The sequence below is a fragment of the Leptonotus elevatus genome, chromosome 20, assembly GCF_054856555.1.
Source record: "Leptonotus elevatus isolate MCC_2025b chromosome 20, RoL_Lele_1.0, whole genome shotgun sequence".
Lineage (NCBI taxonomy): Eukaryota > Metazoa > Chordata > Actinopteri > Syngnathiformes > Syngnathidae > Leptonotus > Leptonotus elevatus.
This window is the reverse complement of record NC_141258.1, coordinates 3065132-3081198: the sequence shown is the minus strand read 5'-3', so window position 1 is coordinate 3081198 and position 16067 is coordinate 3065132. Positions and strand designations below refer to the sequence as shown.

The 16067-nt window shown below is 38.6% G+C and overlaps 3 protein-coding genes across 5 annotated transcripts; 1 reads left to right on the top strand and 2 right to left on the bottom strand.

Moving 5' to 3' along the window:
• Positions 1 to 139: 139 nt before the first annotated feature.
• Positions 140 to 8656, bottom strand: LOC147156403 (glucagon receptor-like). The gene is made up of 14 exons (XM_086064536.1): positions 8538 to 8656; positions 7826 to 7913; positions 7542 to 7644; positions 7291 to 7401; positions 6188 to 6309; positions 3474 to 3580; positions 2729 to 2885; positions 2459 to 2618; positions 1479 to 1539; positions 1326 to 1395; positions 1159 to 1250; positions 902 to 1040; positions 753 to 794; positions 140 to 533 (listed from the first exon to the last, which is right to left on the bottom strand). Exons 2-14 carry the CDS (start codon positions 7880 to 7882, stop codon positions 462 to 464), a joined length of 1293 nt encoding a protein of 430 aa, XP_085920662.1. The 5' UTR covers positions 7883 to 7913; positions 8538 to 8656; the 3' UTR covers positions 140 to 461.
• A 209-nt stretch (positions 8657 to 8865) lies between these two features.
• pnpo (pyridoxamine 5'-phosphate oxidase) lies at positions 8866 to 13590 on the bottom strand. The gene is made up of 7 exons (XM_086065136.1): positions 13212 to 13590; positions 12702 to 12826; positions 11491 to 11590; positions 11366 to 11419; positions 11169 to 11297; positions 10132 to 10202; positions 8866 to 10043 (listed from the first exon to the last, which is right to left on the bottom strand). Exons 1-7 carry the CDS (start codon positions 13392 to 13394, stop codon positions 9881 to 9883), a joined length of 825 nt encoding a protein of 274 aa, XP_085921262.1. The 5' UTR covers positions 13395 to 13590; the 3' UTR covers positions 8866 to 9880.
• mrpl10 (mitochondrial ribosomal protein L10) lies at positions 12005 to 16022 on the top strand. Of its 3 annotated transcripts, none has more exons than XM_086065139.1 (5): positions 12005 to 12143; positions 14507 to 14681; positions 14838 to 15002; positions 15151 to 15295; positions 15688 to 16022. In XM_086065139.1, the coding sequence occupies exons 2-5, from the start codon at positions 14574 to 14576 to the stop codon at positions 15897 to 15899; spliced, it is 630 nt and encodes a 209-aa protein (XP_085921265.1). In that variant the 5' UTR covers positions 12005 to 12143; positions 14507 to 14573; the 3' UTR covers positions 15900 to 16022. The 3 variants fall into 3 exon arrangements, with proteins under 3 accessions (XP_085921265.1, XP_085921264.1, XP_085921263.1); XM_086065138.1 differs by lacking the exon at positions 12005 to 12143 and adding an exon at positions 13803 to 13870 and having other exon boundaries at positions 14509 to 14681; XM_086065137.1 differs by lacking the exon at positions 12005 to 12143 and adding an exon at positions 13822 to 13870 and having other exon boundaries at positions 14485 to 14681.
• Positions 16023 to 16067: the final 45 nt, after the last annotated feature.

Sequence of the window (16067 nt, the reverse complement as noted above, 5' to 3'; positions counted from 1 at the left end):
AAAATAAAAAAATAAAATTCTAATGACACAACCATATTTTACATAACAATGAACAACGGTTTTACACCACCAAAAACACACACACACAGATCACACTTTGATTTCAAATGAACCATAAATGTTCAGTCTGACTCCATATTGGCAACATGTGGGAGTAACTCCACAGGATCTTGAAGATGAATTTGGAACGACACCTGCATGCTTGCTGATGATGCCGCCAGCAGGGTGTCATCGCCATCTGCACACTGCAGGGTGGCATTGCCCGTTTTGGCTGCAGGAATTTGGAGCAGTGACGTCATATGACACTGGTCAGTACCCTGAATCTGATGTTGAAAAATCTGAGAACTGTCGGGGGTGGGCGAGGCGTCAGCCATCGCCCTGGTTGTGCTGTCCGAGGACCTGTTGTGGTCTGGCACTGAGGCAATAGAAAAAGTGTTTACGTTGTTGTCAACACCGGCTAGTCACTGTCCACAGCACACAAGTCGCGTTTCTGTTGTCCAGCTGTGCAGTTTTTTCTTCAACTCTGTCCTCACCTGTAAACAAAGGTCAAAGAAAGTTTGCTGTTATTAGGGCCAGGCCAATATGGATTTTTTTTTTTTCTTAAACAAATCTCTTGAACACTTGATTGGATACAATGGAGTTCGATTGTTTTGTTCAAACTGTAATGCTTCAATATAGAAGGAAGTGGTAATAAATATTTTCTATATTTTCATGTTCCAAAAATGATTAGTGATGGGGGGAAAAAAAACAACCTCTTTGTTTGCATAGCAGTAGAGAACCGCCACCAGAAAGCCCTGTAAAAAAATGACTTCAGTTAAAAAATGGCACTGTTTGACCCCGACAATGTGACGCATATGAGAACATAATAAGCAACAAGCCGCCTTGGCCTTGTTCAGCCTACCTGAAACGAATTCAGGAAAAGCGAAAAGAAGACTTTGATGTAACGCAGAAGCCCCGTGGTTTGCTCATCTGTCACAAAGATGAAGATGACCTCATGAACGCCAAACAAGGGAATCAACGTCAGCGTTGCCTTGGCCAGCCTAATCGGACCGAGACAAAAACAGCAGCACAGTTCAAAATTGTAATTCAGCGTTATATGTCCATTCTCTCGTATTTTATTTTCTTCGCGTCATGCGAAACGAATGTGTGATGACTTGCCGACGTTTATAACCGGAATAGTCACTCTGGTTGTTGGCTCGAAGTTTGGACAGAATAACCTTCAGAATATTCACGAATATCAGAAAGTTGATCTGCAGTTGGTGCACGAGAAGAAGAACTTTTGAGTTTTTTGCGTGACACGAGTGGCTCCCAAATATCATACTTACGAGCGAGGCAAGAAGAATGGGGGAACGAATAATCCACCAGTAGTTCATGTTCTCATTGACGGCCCAACATCTGGGAAGGAAGAACGATTATTCCCATCTGGTCTCATTGGGATTACAAGCGGTATTGTACAGTTACATACGAGACAGACTTACTCTTTATTTTCTTTCAGAATCTTCATCACTACCCAGGGAACGACAAAGAGAAGTGGGGTTCCTACGACAAACACAGCATGTTGATAAAATTGAAGCTGGCCCTTGATAATTCTTATTATTCTTATTATTGGTTGATCAGAGCAAATTTGCCAAACATTTTTGACTAGCAAAACAAATTTGAAGCAACATGCTGTTCTTTGCATTTTTTTTTATAGTTGTGATGTTTTCTATCACTGGTGGTGCTGGTATTAACTCATTCAAACCCAAAAATGTGTAAATATGTTTTTTTAAACTTTGTCCTTCCCTCCCAAAAATGTTTTAGGCCTATACATTTTGTTTTTAATGTTGTTTTTTTAATGCTAGAGCATACAGAAATCTTTGATACAGCTTCTGACATGAAGAGGTGGCTTAAAGCAATGATAGTTAATCAAATAAAATAAACGGCCAGCAGGTGGCAGCAGAGTATAAGAGATCAGCCAGGGCCAACAACAAGCTCTTTTTGACAGTGTTTTCACCAGTAATGTGAATAATGATTAAACTTAGCTATATTCTAACGCTAAGCGGAAACAGATACAAATATACTTTTTTTACCCTGATGAAAGAAGAGACTCTAATCCTTCTTTTGGTCGGTTCCAAGATTTTATAGCAACAGAACACAATATTATGTGGGCCTTGCAAAAATCAGTCAAAATCCAGTAAAACAGCAAGGAGCAAAGAGGGTTGCTGCAGTGAAAATGACTGGGAATGAATGAGTTTTAAAAGGCACCGTATAGATTAAAATAAGCAAGTGCCCACTGAAGCTACCAAAAAGCACGGTCGTCCACTGCAACACAGATTAAGTACACTAACTAACGAATATGGCCCATGTATTTCCATGGCACCCATTTGGTAGTCTAATATTCTAATGCATTGCCCTCTCCTTGACACACAATATAAATTAAATTATAGTTGTCAAAGTAATCAGCCTCGAGCAAGCTTACCCCAGCCGAGACAGAGGTACGGCAAGTATTTATTGCTGTCGATGAACACGGAGGCAATCAGCACAGAATACAGATAAATGGCCTCTCCAAAGAACCAGTAATGGTTGGCGAGGACACAATACTGCATCAGAACCTGTGCTACCCTGCAGCCAATAGCAGCCTGAGGAGGACACAGAAAAGACACATATGACAGGACATAAAAGTCCAAACTCAAACTTAATGGGTTCCGTTTCATGACGAGACGACCAAGCGACGAGAAGCCACACCCACCTGATGGCTGAGCATCTCGCTCACGTCCGCGGGTTTCATGATTTCACGCCCCCAGTGGCGTTCCAGCATGGTGTCCTTAACAATGACAGACACGGCTCGCAGGATGAAGGACAGGAAGAGGTTGGCGTGGATGTAGTTCCGTGCGCAACGCAGTTTCCTTAAGAACAAAGGAGTATTATTTCGCAATTATCCGCCATCTCTAAAATTATCCGCTAATCAAGACATCCATTTTCTTCCAATTAAGAAAACACTTTCATAATGATACTATTTCTTATCTAAAATTTATTATTAGCTCAGGCTTTAAAAACGATCAGTATTTTTATTCCTTATAAACTCTTTGACTATAAGTAACTTATGTATATACCGCCTGGCATGTGTTTGTTCAACATTGCATACAACTTTCTTTGTATACTTGTACTTTTGAATATGATTAATAAAAAAATTCAAATTAAATAAAAAGCGAAGTGAAACGTCCATAAAGAAAGCAAGGTAAGTCTCCGTCGCGTTCCTAAAGTGACGATCAAAACTCTTGAATGCGTCTGGTGAATGACGACAGCACGGCACTTCTCCTCAACCAAGGTTAATATTGTGACAAGCGGCTTTCAATGCTAATCAGTATTCATTGCTGACTGTATCAGAACAAGAAAAAAAAAAACAAGAAAAAAAGAAAAAAGAAAAAGAAAGAAAAAGAGACTACTGAAAGAAAAACAACAATAAACACAACAACGTAGTGAAATGTGTTTACCGAAAGCTTAGCAGAATGACAAGAGCAGTAACGAGAGTGAGGAGGGACAAGGAATAGCCCACCGTGTACAACGTCCTGAAGCTCACCATAATTTTTTTCAGCCACATCTGAAAGACATACACACAAATCCAAATTAGTGGAGCAGCATGCGGGGCATGTCAAAATCCCGTGCATCCAATAGAAAAATGATATACTGTACTTTTTTGTACCGTTAGCAACAACCACTACATGGCGGCACGTCCTCTGTAATCCTGCTTTTTACGCCTACAGAAAGTAACAGTTGTAGCTTCATTTTATAAATGTACATCTTTGGGAATGATGATTTTTTTATGTATTTTATGTGGGATGATAAATTGTGATTTGTTTCTCTTGCTTTCTCTCATTTTTTTTCTATATGTGTTTGAATGCATTTGTGTTATTTTAACTCATTCGCTGCCATTGACGGCTATAGACGTCAAAAATTCATTTAAACTATTTCTATTAGTTTCCCATTTTCTTCCACTTTTGTTAACAAGAGTATGAAAACCTAGGGGGAAAAATGTTATTGTACATTTAGAACAGAATTTGTGATTAATCGTGAGCTAACTATTGAAGTCATGCGTTTAATTACAATAAAAAAATGTAATCGTCTGATACCGCACATTTTTTTATATTTTCTTTTTTTTAATTAGGGGCATCAGGTGATTACAATTTTTAATTGTAAATAATCACGACTTCACTAATTAATCAAAAATGTTATACCTGTTCTATATGTACAATAAAAAATGCTCTAGGTTTTCATACTCTTGTTAACAAAAGTGGAAAAAAGGTCAAACTAATAGAAATAGTTCAAATTAATTTTATACATCTATCGTCGTCAATGGCAGTGAATGAGTTAAAAGTGTGTTTAAAAGCCTTTGTTGGTATTTTCGGTTGGGTTGGTGGGATAAGTAATATTGAAATCAACATTTATGTTTTAGTGTTGAAATGCCATGAATGGAAGTGGATTATTTTGCATGTCTGTATGAAGAAGCAGAAAATTTAATGCAAACTTTCCAGAATTTTTAATGGAACGTTTCCACCTGTCTGCCCTTCTAAAAAAAAACAACAACAGTTAGCAGTAAGCGCATTTCTCCTGGTTGATATTTTAATTCTCACAGGTTAAGATTTATCAAATGATGACGCTGTACTGGCTTTAGATAAAAGCCACTACAGCAGTACTGCGTATGCGCGCAGTCTATCATAAGGCGTACTTGGGCGATGGCAGCAAATCAGCCTTTTTTTTTTGGTTTATCAAGCCATGACTGGATTTGCCTTAAATGGTTCCATCAATCTCCTGTCACCTGCCAACACAAACTACAGCTATGACATCACAGGAGCAGCAGGCCCTTCAATTTCATTGCATCTGCTGATAAAATGACAATAATGATTTCCATTATTCATCCATTTCCTGTACAGCTTAGTCTCGTTTCCTCAACTGCCTTGACATGCCATTTGCATTTTTTCAATATTCTTCAAGTCCAGCTTAAGGTTCATGTACCACTACAGTAAGTAAGTAAGAATTAAAAAAAAAAAAATCAACTCGACTCTAGAACAACTGTAGAACAAGAGTTAGCTTTCATCAGTTTAGCCAGGTGATAGCGCAGGTGTATTTTTAGGCTCTGTGTTAAAGTCAAGTCCAAAATGTCTTAACTTGAATGTGTTCTATGAGCCCCCATTGGTCTAAACATGCTGATTGATATTGCGTTTGTAGAACATGAACTAAAGCGTTTTTCATCCATCTCAGGGGACGGCCATTTTGTTTTGCTACTTGCTGTCGACTGGAAATGACATCACAGTGACTACGGGCTTAGGTAGCGACAGTCACAGTTTTTTTTTTTAGTCATGTGACATTTGCAACCCTAACCGTCCATTTTAATTGTGTGCTGTATTTTTTTTTTTTTATCACTTTTGTTCCTGCCTGTGTTTTTATTCATGAAACTTTTTTTTTTACTTTGTTGGTTCTCTCACTTGTTTCCACTTGTACTTTATTTTTATCCATCTATACAACACTTCGATTAAAAGTGCTCTAAAAATAAATATGTTATTAATATAATTTTTTTTCATTCATTGGCAGGTGGACTGAAAAGAATAATCAGTGTTTTTGCCGCAATACAGTATAAAATAACATGTGGGACAGATTTGCTGGTAGTTATGAACCCACATGAAAATGGACTTTATATGTATTGATTTTGACCCTGAACACAAAAATATAAAAACATCTATCACAGCAGTGGCGATGTCATCCATTATTATTTCTCCTGCCCAGCACTCAAATTACAGCCCACCCGTGGCTATTGGACTTAATAGGACCAACCTTTTGTCATTCTGTGCTACGGCAATACAGTATACATGGCAATATACGTGACCTATCTGCAGGGAAGTATGAAACCACGAAAATTGACTAGAATGGAATGAAATTGATTTCCCCGAGCACCTGAAAGGTTCAGAAAATATAATATTAAACAACCCTTCATTATTAACATAAAATAGAATAAGGCTATTATTCTCCACAGGATATATATCACAATAGTTCCTTGAGATATGGATGCCTATCAAGATTCGAGTCGTTGCTTGGCCAATCACAAGAACAGACCCCCCCCCCCCCCAAAATATATATATCAAAGCACCCCTGCACCTGGGCTCATGTGAGAAGCGCTTGAGGCTCCTGCGTAAAGATCATTTGTGTGTCCTACCTCCTGAGATGTGACCTCTTTTTCCTCTTCACACTGGGACTTATCCCTCCACACGTGGCCGTTATCGTCAAGCTCCCAAAGGCCGTCGGTGCCGCACCGCCGTTGTACCACGCCGTGTGACACTGGATCAAAGAAAAACAATAATTGTATATATATATATATATATATGCTAACAAGCAGTAGCCTAGCATATTTTCTGAGCATCCACCTGAGTGGGTGCACCCACTACAACCCTCCACATCCTCAGTGAAGAAACAATTTGAATGGTAGAAAAATGACTCTCGCGGGTCAATAATGGCAGCCAGTGGAAACTTATTAAGTTTAAAGGGAGAGTCAGTGATCCCTAGCGCCATCTAGTGGTGAACTAATCATTCATTCATTTAAAAAAACTGACTGTTTATGTGAATAGTATTTAAAAAAAGATGTTGTATATAGCATAAACATATATTTTCTTTTTATATCATCGTAGGTCTAGTAATCACTAATTATATTACATGGATGTCGTCTCACCTCACCAGAGCCGCCATGTTTCGCCACCATCCTCCTGCTTTGCTCTCGCAAACTTTTACTAGCTTTTTTTTTTTTTTTTTTTTTTGTTACTAGCTCCTCCGACTAGCTGCTCTTGTTAGCCACGCCAACCTATGTCTCCGACTAACTCCCGCTAGTCGCTCTTGTCAGCTGCCCCGGATAATTACGGCTCGCTCGGTCTTTTGCCGTCGCTTCACAACGGTTGCCAAGTCGCCGCCGCTCGCTGAGATGCTTGTTTGCTCAATGCGAAAATAAGAATTGTTGGTAGGTTTGCGAAATGTGGTCACTGTAGTGTGTGCGCGCTCCTGATGCTATTCTTTGACCATTAGATGGCGCTAAGGACTACACACTGGGTCTTTAAAATATCCATAGCTGTTTTTCCAAATTGTCCATGTACATACGTGGCGGCCATCTTAGTAGGGGCGACTGTCCTAGCAAAGGTCATGGAAGGCATGGATGTTAGCTTAGCACATCCACAACAACAGTTGTTGTCGTTGTTGTACAAAGCTCTTATCTATGGCATCTAATCATAAGTGAGCTCTATTATGCAAACCCAATATTTCGGACTGGTATACCTTGATCATACCAGGGCAGGTAGAAAGGACAGGAGATGTTGACAAGAGACGAAGCAGGAGCATTTGGCCAGCAAGCGTATCTATCAAACGTCCTGTTGCAAAACAAGCCGTCTGGAAAGGCGAATACAATGACAAGGTAAAGGTCAAACATTCACGGCCCGTTTGAATATTTTCACGTGAATTACAGCAGGTGACATTTTCCTCTCTCTGATTGTGTCATATTGAACTGTGTATGCCAAACATATCCATACCTTGAGGCAACGGCTCATTTTCAATCATCTTGATACAGTCGTCCTTATACTGCACCCACTTGTGATACGTTTCCTCTAACACTTTCCCGCTGGCCATGTCAATCTGTGAATATTATTGTAAAGTTGATGTAAGACACGAGTGATTTGACATTTTCGGGTCACGCGCTCACTGCCACTCGGATGGCGCCGATTGCTTACAAACATGATGAAAAGATCTATTATAAGGTTTTCCTTCGAGCTTATTAAACATTCAACACAAAAAGGGAGAAAAAAACCAAACTAACCATGGGTAGTTTGGCAAGCAGCAGACATGTCACGGCCAGGATATCTCTGGACGCCATTGTGATTGATTTTTTTCTTTCTCACCGCACACTGAAGGAGGAAGCCCAAATCTGAAGCATTTACTTGCAAACATGTACACCACATTTAGCCAATTTTTAAGAGGAGATTTCATGTGCCAACAGTATTGCAACACTATGGTTGTTAAATAATATAAATCAATCAATCAATCAATCAATCAATCAATAAATAAATAAATAAATAAATACATAAAATAAAATAAAAAATCAATAAATACATATGGAAACATAATGAACTAATATGTAGTCACAACACAAATGCTATAGGGAAAAAAATGACTTTAATGTCACACAATTCGCAAATCTTTATGTACAAGTAAATGTAGAGAAACAACACAAAAAAAAAAAACGTATATGATCCGAAGCCAAAGTAGCCAATTAATGTAAACATTATTTGATAAAGGATTTTGTCTAGCTTCTAACATCTTCTAAAATAATCTTCAATCTTTGCTTGAGAAACAAACATGCAAATTTAACTGGAGCACGAATTAATACAGTATTAAAAAAAAAAAATTAATACATAAGAGCCTCTCTCTTCTCCCAAGCTCCAAATAATCCACACGAAATGTAATCACTGCAATTATTTGACAGCGGATGTTATTATTATTTTTTTAAGAAAGAAAAAAAAAACACTTACAGGTAGAGGAACGCAGCGTGGAAACTTTCCGTGCCGCGCTGATGGCCGTCACATCGAACCTGCACGCGGAGCTCGCTCTTTACATTCTTTTCTAATGTGGCTGCAATCGTAAACCGCACCGTCTAATGTGGCAAGCCACCCTACCTTGCGCGCGCTCCGAGTGCACCGCTTCACCTCCGCCGCCGTGATTTTGCGTCACAAATAACAGCGTCAATTAATTGAATAAATGGTTAACATCTTTCTTTTGATTTGTCAGAAATTTAGTTTTCTTGTGCTTGTGTGGGTTAAAAACAAAAAAACAAACAAAAAAAAAACAACAACACTGAAATTACTTTTATAGTTCAAAAGTCATGTATTGACTTAAAAACACAACTTTATTGATCTTGCAATTTAACAAAGACAATTGCTTGTTGGGTGAAAAAGTGTTACACATTAAACATAAAGACAGTAATTAATATAATTATTCAATCATCCATTCTCTGTAGTGCTAACATCTGAGCTGGAGTTTAGCTGCTGCCTTTGGGCAATAATACAATCATAAATAAGTAAACATTTTTTGCTAAAAAAACAACTTACTTACTTATTTAGCTAGCTCGATATCTTTTGTAGCTTTCTGCCAACTTTCGAATTACTGTTGATCTTTCATTTTTGTAATTTTATTTATGTTTTTTGTCTTTTGTTTTTACTTCCCCTCTGGAAAAGAGTTACATTTTCATATCTGTTTCTATTTATAAACTATTATGAACAACCAGCAAGGCACTTTTTTTTCTTCTTTTTTTTTTTTTGCAGTGGTGAATAAATTCCAAGTTCACAGACCTTATGAAACCAATAAATAGGTTGCCTTGCCTCTCTCTGCGGCAGTTTGTGTATTTTTTTTTCATTCTCTACTGGGTTGTGCTAGAACTGCATGCAGCTCATATTAAACACCGAAATGTGTTTGTTGTGCTAATGACACCAAGAGTCACAGTTGCTAACGCACATTCAGGCATTTCAACAACAACAACAAGAAAGGGTCAGTCAAACACAAATACAGAATGAAGACGTTCATACACATGTTCCTGTATTTTACAATATTTTTTGTTTATAGCAGTTTTTTTCAGTCTGGATATAATGTTAATCGCTTAACGATTGAAGCTAATTTTTATGCTACTGTTTGTTCATACACTGTACCTCATTTTGGATCAATACTTGGGCCCACTACACTACTGCAATATTACATTGGTCATTTTGATGGTATATATATATTTTTTTTAGGTAGTTTGGAGTAAAAGCACTCAAGTGAAGTCAGGATGATGATTTTGACGTCCGGTGCCGGATGGAGAGCAGCAGGCGACGTCCGCCAATCACGGTGAGAGTCGCTGGTAAGCCCAGCAGCCCTCGCCGCGGCGTTGATGCTCACCCAGCTCGGCGTCGGCAGCCATTTTAGTGAAGACGATACGGTCGTGCAGCCTGTTGGTTTGACCCTGCCAGAACTCCATCAGATGGGGCTTCACCACATAGCCCCCCCTAGTGGGCAACAGAAGAATGAATTTCTATTGATGTAGATGTAGTATGTAAAATCTCATTTTAGTGATTTTATTGTGAAAATACTCACCAGTAGTCTGGCATCGGCACTTGTGTGTCCTTATACTTCTCCTCTAGCTCCGCGTTTTTCTCCCTCAGGAACTAAAAAGACTTTATGTTAACTTTTCAGAGGTTTGTGTCGTGTTGACACAGTTAGCCTGGAAAGGTAACTTTGTTATTGATTACTTGAATTTTACAACTAAAAGTCCATTTATCAGAGTTATTGATTATTTGACTTCAAATGTAACTAAGTTAGATTACATGTTACTTTATTAGTTACATTCAATAGATGCCAACTAGCCTTCTGAACATAAAATTGACAACCGGTTTGCCAATACTTAATTGGAAGTAAATTTTTAACATTTAAGAATAAAGTTTCTTTTTAACTAATTTACTGCCATTGGCTATAAACGTAAAAAATGAATTTGAACTATTTCGATTAGTTAAATCCCCCCCCCCCACACTTTTGTGAACAAAAGTAAAAAAAACTTTTATTGTACATTTAGAACAGATATAAAAAAAAATATTAATCGTGAGTTAACTAGTGAAGTCATGCGATTAATTACAATAAAAAAAAAATTAACCACCTGAAGCCCCAAATTTTTAATAATCTTTTCTTTTTCTTTTTTTTAATTAATTCACTGCCATTGTTGGCTATAAAAGTCAAAAATTTGTTTTAACTATTTCTATTATTAAATTTTTTTTTTGTTAACAAGAGTATGAAAACCTAGATCTTTTTTTTTTATTGTACATTTGGAACAGATATAAAATTTGTGATTATTCGTGAGTAAACTAGTGAAGTCATGCGATTAATTACGATTAAAATTGTTAACCGCCTGAAGAATTTTTAATAATCTATTTTTTTTAAATACATTTATGCCAGTAAATGAGCTAATAATTTTGAATAAAATAAATAAATAAAATAAAGACAACTTTTTGGCTTAATATAAGTAATTATTATTATTATACTTTATATTTATTTTATATTTATTTATTTATTATTATTTTATTTATGTATTTTTTAAGTGTTTCCGGCATCAGTGTTTGTGTATATTTGGTTCTTCTTACGTCTCTGTTGGGAACCGCCGTGCTCTGCCTGCTCACCACCGCCCCGATCTGGCTGCTTTTTGGCCGCGAGTGGAAGTAATCGCAGGAGCTCTGGTAGGGGATTCGCTCCACCTCGCCCTCGATGCGGATCTACCAGGACAAAAAGTGGGAAATCCGCGCAGACCAAGAGAGACAAACGGACATGGATGTCGTCTCACCTGTCTGTTCAAAGGCTCCCAGTAGAAGACGAGACAGGCGTGAGGGTTGCTCTCCTGTCAATGGGCGACAAAATGACTGCAATGATTTTGGAGGACACAAAAGGTCGAAGGTCGCGGTTACTCACCAGCTCCTTTCCCTTGCGGCTCTCGAAGTTGGTGAAGAATCGGAAGCCGCAGTCGCTGTAACCTTTGAGCAGAACCATGCGGGCCGACGGCCGTCCATCCCTGACTCACAGCAGTGGGAAGTAACCAAGTACAAATACTTTGTTAGTGTACTAGATTTTACAGGTGTGTGTAATCGTGTGTATATTTTTCATTGGAAGCGCTCCTTAAGCAATTCAAGTATTACTTTGGCGCCACTTAGTGGAATATTGGTGGAGTTAGTTAAAAAAAAAAAAGGAGACTTTAAAGTGCTTGTGTGTGTGAGCATGTTATTTATGCTAATATGCTAGCTAATGCTATTGATGAGCCTCATTTGCCGGTGGCTTGTTTGTGCTGAATAATTTAATTTCTGGTAACACTGGTTCATAATTGCGCGTTTGTGGGCATACGCTCCAAATGTTCGAACTCCTGGTGACATCATACGACCCCTGCGTTTGATCCTTTATGTTTAAAGTACTTTGCCACCATTTTGAAACATTTCTAGGCGATTACAAACAGTGTGTGTTCACTGTAGCCTACACGCAGTGATGTCATTTCTGCTAATTTTGTCAAAATAGGTGCTACTTTTTTTCCACCCTCATCAGACGACGACACGACGTTTAATAGAAATCGAGAGGTAAAGTCAACTGTAATTATGATTTTGACTGATTGATTTCTTGAGATTTTAAACAACTCCAAGCATGCCCTTATTTAAGAGAATTACTTCATGTTATCAGCTCCAATAACGATTCATGGCCAAAAAAATAATCTCTGTCTAATCTGGAGAAAAACATACAAATAAGATGTATTTCAATTACTATCATTATCTACTTAAGTGTGTTTTGTAATTCAGTTCACAACTTTAGCAAAGCTATGCGAACATGTTGGTTTTAAAGTGTTTTGTTACTTCTTCTTTGTACGCACACTATGTTAGTAAAATAGGTAATTTTGTGTACAGAGAAGTGTTTTATTTCGTTGCACAAAGTAAAAAAAAAAATGGATTATGATATAATAGAATATTATTGCTACAATACAGCCACCAATAAATAATCATTTTTATGAGGCCCGATGAGACAAGCCAAGTTGCAGCACCTTTTATGCGCAAGTATATTTCAGAGTCTGCACGTTTTTATTTGACTCACTCACATAAAAGTAGAATTGGTACATAGTTGCAAACATGCATGCTGTTGCTCACTTGGTTGCCGTGGCGATGCACATGGCGTTGGCCTCGCCAACCTCAGGACACTTGGTGGCTTCATCGAACCAGCTTCCAAACTGCTTGATTGGATCCAGAGAAGTCAGCTGGCTCTCCTCAAAACACTAAATTAAAAAGAATCATGCTGTAAGAAGTTCAAATGTAGACGTTCAAAGCAGAGAGTGGAAACTCAATGGGAATTTATGTGAAGTCAAAGTTTATTTTGCTCTTCAACATCAGCCTAGCTGCCAAGCCAAAGGCATTGCTGCTAAATGCGGTGTGGGGCCGGTTAGGTTATTATCTTGATTAGCCCCACTGATTTGTAACAACAGGTTTCTTAAAAAAAAAGAAAAAAAAAGTAGATGATTAAAGATTTGTTTGGTGGCTTGATGTTTATATTTAATGGGTGTGTAGTGCACACCAGAGACCATTTGTACACTATAATTATTCTTTTGTATAATGCATAATGTGCATTCAGTAATTGCATTCCAGCCTTATTGCAACGCTCACCTCCTCGTCTCCTTTGTATTTCTTCCTCATGTCACTGAGGTCCATGATGGAGCTGTTACGCGTCGGCTGTCTGTGGAGAAAGTGTGGAAAGACGCTTTGCTCACAAGCAATCGGAGGCGAAATTGACGCGCGATTTGCACCGATGAATAAAACAATCCGGCCCAATGACAGTGTGCGCCTCATGCTTGTCGCCAATGTGACGCAACGGCGAGCTCGCTTTACGTAAAAAACATTACGCAAGTTTTACAGCCGATGTTAATGTATAACTTTATTTTCAAGCAACCGATAGTATCTTTCTTAACCATTGGTTTATAATAAGTATGAAGTCGACAGAAAATGACATTCACGAAAAACATGCGGAACATTGCACAGTGTTGCGTTTAGGGAATATCGTTTTAATGATATTCGGAGAGAATAAAACAACCGCGGCACATTAGGATGTATTAAGATTACGAAAACGAAATGTGAACACCTGTATCTATAACGTTTATTTACTTTGTATCAATCGTGGCCTGATATTATTTGTAACAAAGAATAATACACATAAAAAACAATTTATAGCCATGATTGTGAAGGTAGTATTTAGGCGTCACTTCCGGAAGACGATTTCCTGTCAAACATGGCGGCGACCTTGTGTGGAAAATTATTACCTAAAAAAGGTAATGTAGCTATAACTACTTATATTATTATTTATATAACGCGTGTGATGACGATTTCCCCTTCAATATTCGCGATGATCGTTAAGTTGCTGCTAAGTTGCTGCTAACCAATGAGGGTTTAGCTAGCATGTAATGTTTACTGTATAAATAAGGGGTCCAACTGCGGCTTTCGCCGAAAAACTTGCCTCATTTATTACCTCCTAATTACTACATAGAGATGTTATTAATATAGTGGACTGTATGGTTAATAAATCGTTTAAAATCAGTTTTCGAATACCCCTCGGGTTTCATTATTGTATATGGGCCGCCTCGTGATGTTATTATTGTCGTACCGGATAGACGTCAACTTGTGGACCTGCTGTATTAGATATTAAATACATTATACATATATATATATATATATATATATATATATATATATACTCTCACTACCCTGCTATATTTTTTTCAAATTTGATATGAAACTTTGAGCATGGAGTAGAATCTTGTATAAGCCATTTCGGCTTCATTTCCTCCTTAAACTGTTTTTAAATTGTGCTAAATAAAAACATAAAAAATTGGAATATCTCATATGAACGATCTTCTTCAGAGGAGGCTTTATTGTATCTGTCCAGCTTGTGACCGTGTCTTCGTTCCAGGATGGCTCCCCCTGACTCAGAGCATTCGACACGGCTCCAAAGCTGTCACCCGCCACAGGAAACCGATGCATTTCATTAAACAGAAGCTCATGGCTGTGACACAGTACATACCCCCGACACCGCCTGCGCCGCGGGGCGCTTATGCAGAAGAAACCACTGTGGTTAAGGAGCAGGTAACAACAGGCGTCAAAATCATCACTATAGTATAACATTTATTTTATTAGACATGTTATTAAAAAAAAAACTTCAGATGGTGTCACTGGACAGTTCATTACAACTGCATACAAATAAGACAAAAGTAAGCGTGAAAAAACTTTCTTCATGTTCAGGAGAGTCCGTTGGTGAGGCTGCTGAAGCGAGACGTGGAAGGGGTCTTCCGCGACTGCAAGATGGTCGCTGTGGCGCAGAACAATGGTTCCTCCTCTGATGACATGGTGATGCTCAAGTACAGGTTCCACAAGCATGGTATTATGGTCAAATTCTTCCCTAACCAGGTAAACCAATAGAACAACCAGGAAGTATTAACTCAGCTCTAGTTTTTTTTACTACAAATTATGTATCTTTGTTCATCTACTTATGTTTGCCTTTGCTCTATAAAATATATGAAACACTGATCTATTGTCCGCATGTGTTCGTTTGCAGGTGATGCGTTCGTTCCTCAGCGAGAGCATCTACAGCAACATGGCTCCTCTATTCATTGGGCCCACCGTGCTGTTTGTCAGTAAAGAGCCCAAGGTGAAGGAAATGCTGTCCACGTTGCGGGTCACCCAGCAGATGGTTCTACTAGGTACCTTTTATTTTTTACGTTTTAGAATACAGTGAGTAAAATGCCCCTCTGTCTGACTGCAATTTTGCCATTTTTTTGCGGTGCAATTTATAGTATTTTTTAATTAGTATTATTTATTTATTGCATTTTGTTCTCCTTCATGTTTATTTTGGGTGTAGTTCCACTGTTGGCCACTAGATGGTATTTTATTCTTGTGTTTGATACTGTAAATTGGAAAGACAAAAAGTGAAAACAGGAAGAATTTCAAGGTCAGCCTTGTTTTTGCTCAAGATTATTAAATGTCACATCCTCTTCAATCCTGCTTTTTACGCCTACAAAAAAAATATTGCAAATACAAATTCGAATGAATACTGAAACTAATACAAGCCAACACTTGCCGCTGTGCTCCGCAGGAGCGTGCATAGACAACACGCTAATGAGCACTCAAGGCCTGGCGAGCTACGCCAAGCTACCGTCAGTCACTGTGGTCCAGGGCCAGCTGGTGAGCGGCCTGAATATGCTGGCCTCGCAAACCAGCGCCTTGCTGCAGCGGCACCCCGCCCACCTGACGGCGCTGCTGCAGCAGTACGTCGCGCAGCAGGCCGAAGCGGAGAAAGCCACGTGAGGTGAGGAACGTCACTGGACGTTGAGGACGTGGGCGAGGGAGGACCGCGCACGCTGGACTGCTGCCTTGATTTAATAAGGTCTTAATTATTATTATTTACATTAAAGGTGTTTTGCGACTGTTTGTGGATTGAGTTGTTCATTTTGCTTTTTCACTGGACATGTCATG

Coding starts and splice junctions, on each gene's coding strand:
- LOC147156403 (XM_086064536.1), bottom strand. CDS start 7,882: ATGGCGTCCAGAGATATCCTGGCCGTGACATGTCTGCTGCTTGCCAAA. Junction 3,581..6,187: donor AAGAGGTCACATCTCAGGAG/GTAGGACACACA, acceptor TATGTCTTTCAG/ATGTGGCTGAAAAAAATTAT. Junction 534..752: donor ACTGCTATGCAAACAAAGAG/GTTGTTTTTTTT, acceptor CTTTGTTTACAG/GTGAGGACAGAGTTGAAGAA.
- pnpo (XM_086065136.1), bottom strand. CDS start 13,394: ATGAGGCGCACACTGTCATTGGGCCGGATTGTTTTATTCATCGGTGCA. Junction 11,420..11,490: donor GCCGCAAGGGAAAGGAGCTG/GTGAGTAACCGC, acceptor GCCCATTGACAG/GAGAGCAACCCTCACGCCTG. Junction 10,044..10,131: donor GTGCCGATGCCAGACTACTG/GTGAGTATTTTC, acceptor GTTGCCCACTAG/GGGGGGCTATGTGGTGAAGC.
- mrpl10 (XM_086065137.1), top strand. CDS start 13,831: ATGGCGGCGACCTTGTGTGGAAAATTATTACCTAAAAAAG. Junction 13,871..14,484: donor AAAATTATTACCTAAAAAAG/GTAATGTAGCTA, acceptor GTATCTGTCCAG/CTTGTGACCGTGTCTTCGTT. Junction 15,003..15,150: donor TCAAATTCTTCCCTAACCAG/GTAAACCAATAG, acceptor GTTCGTTTGCAG/GTGATGCGTTCGTTCCTCAG.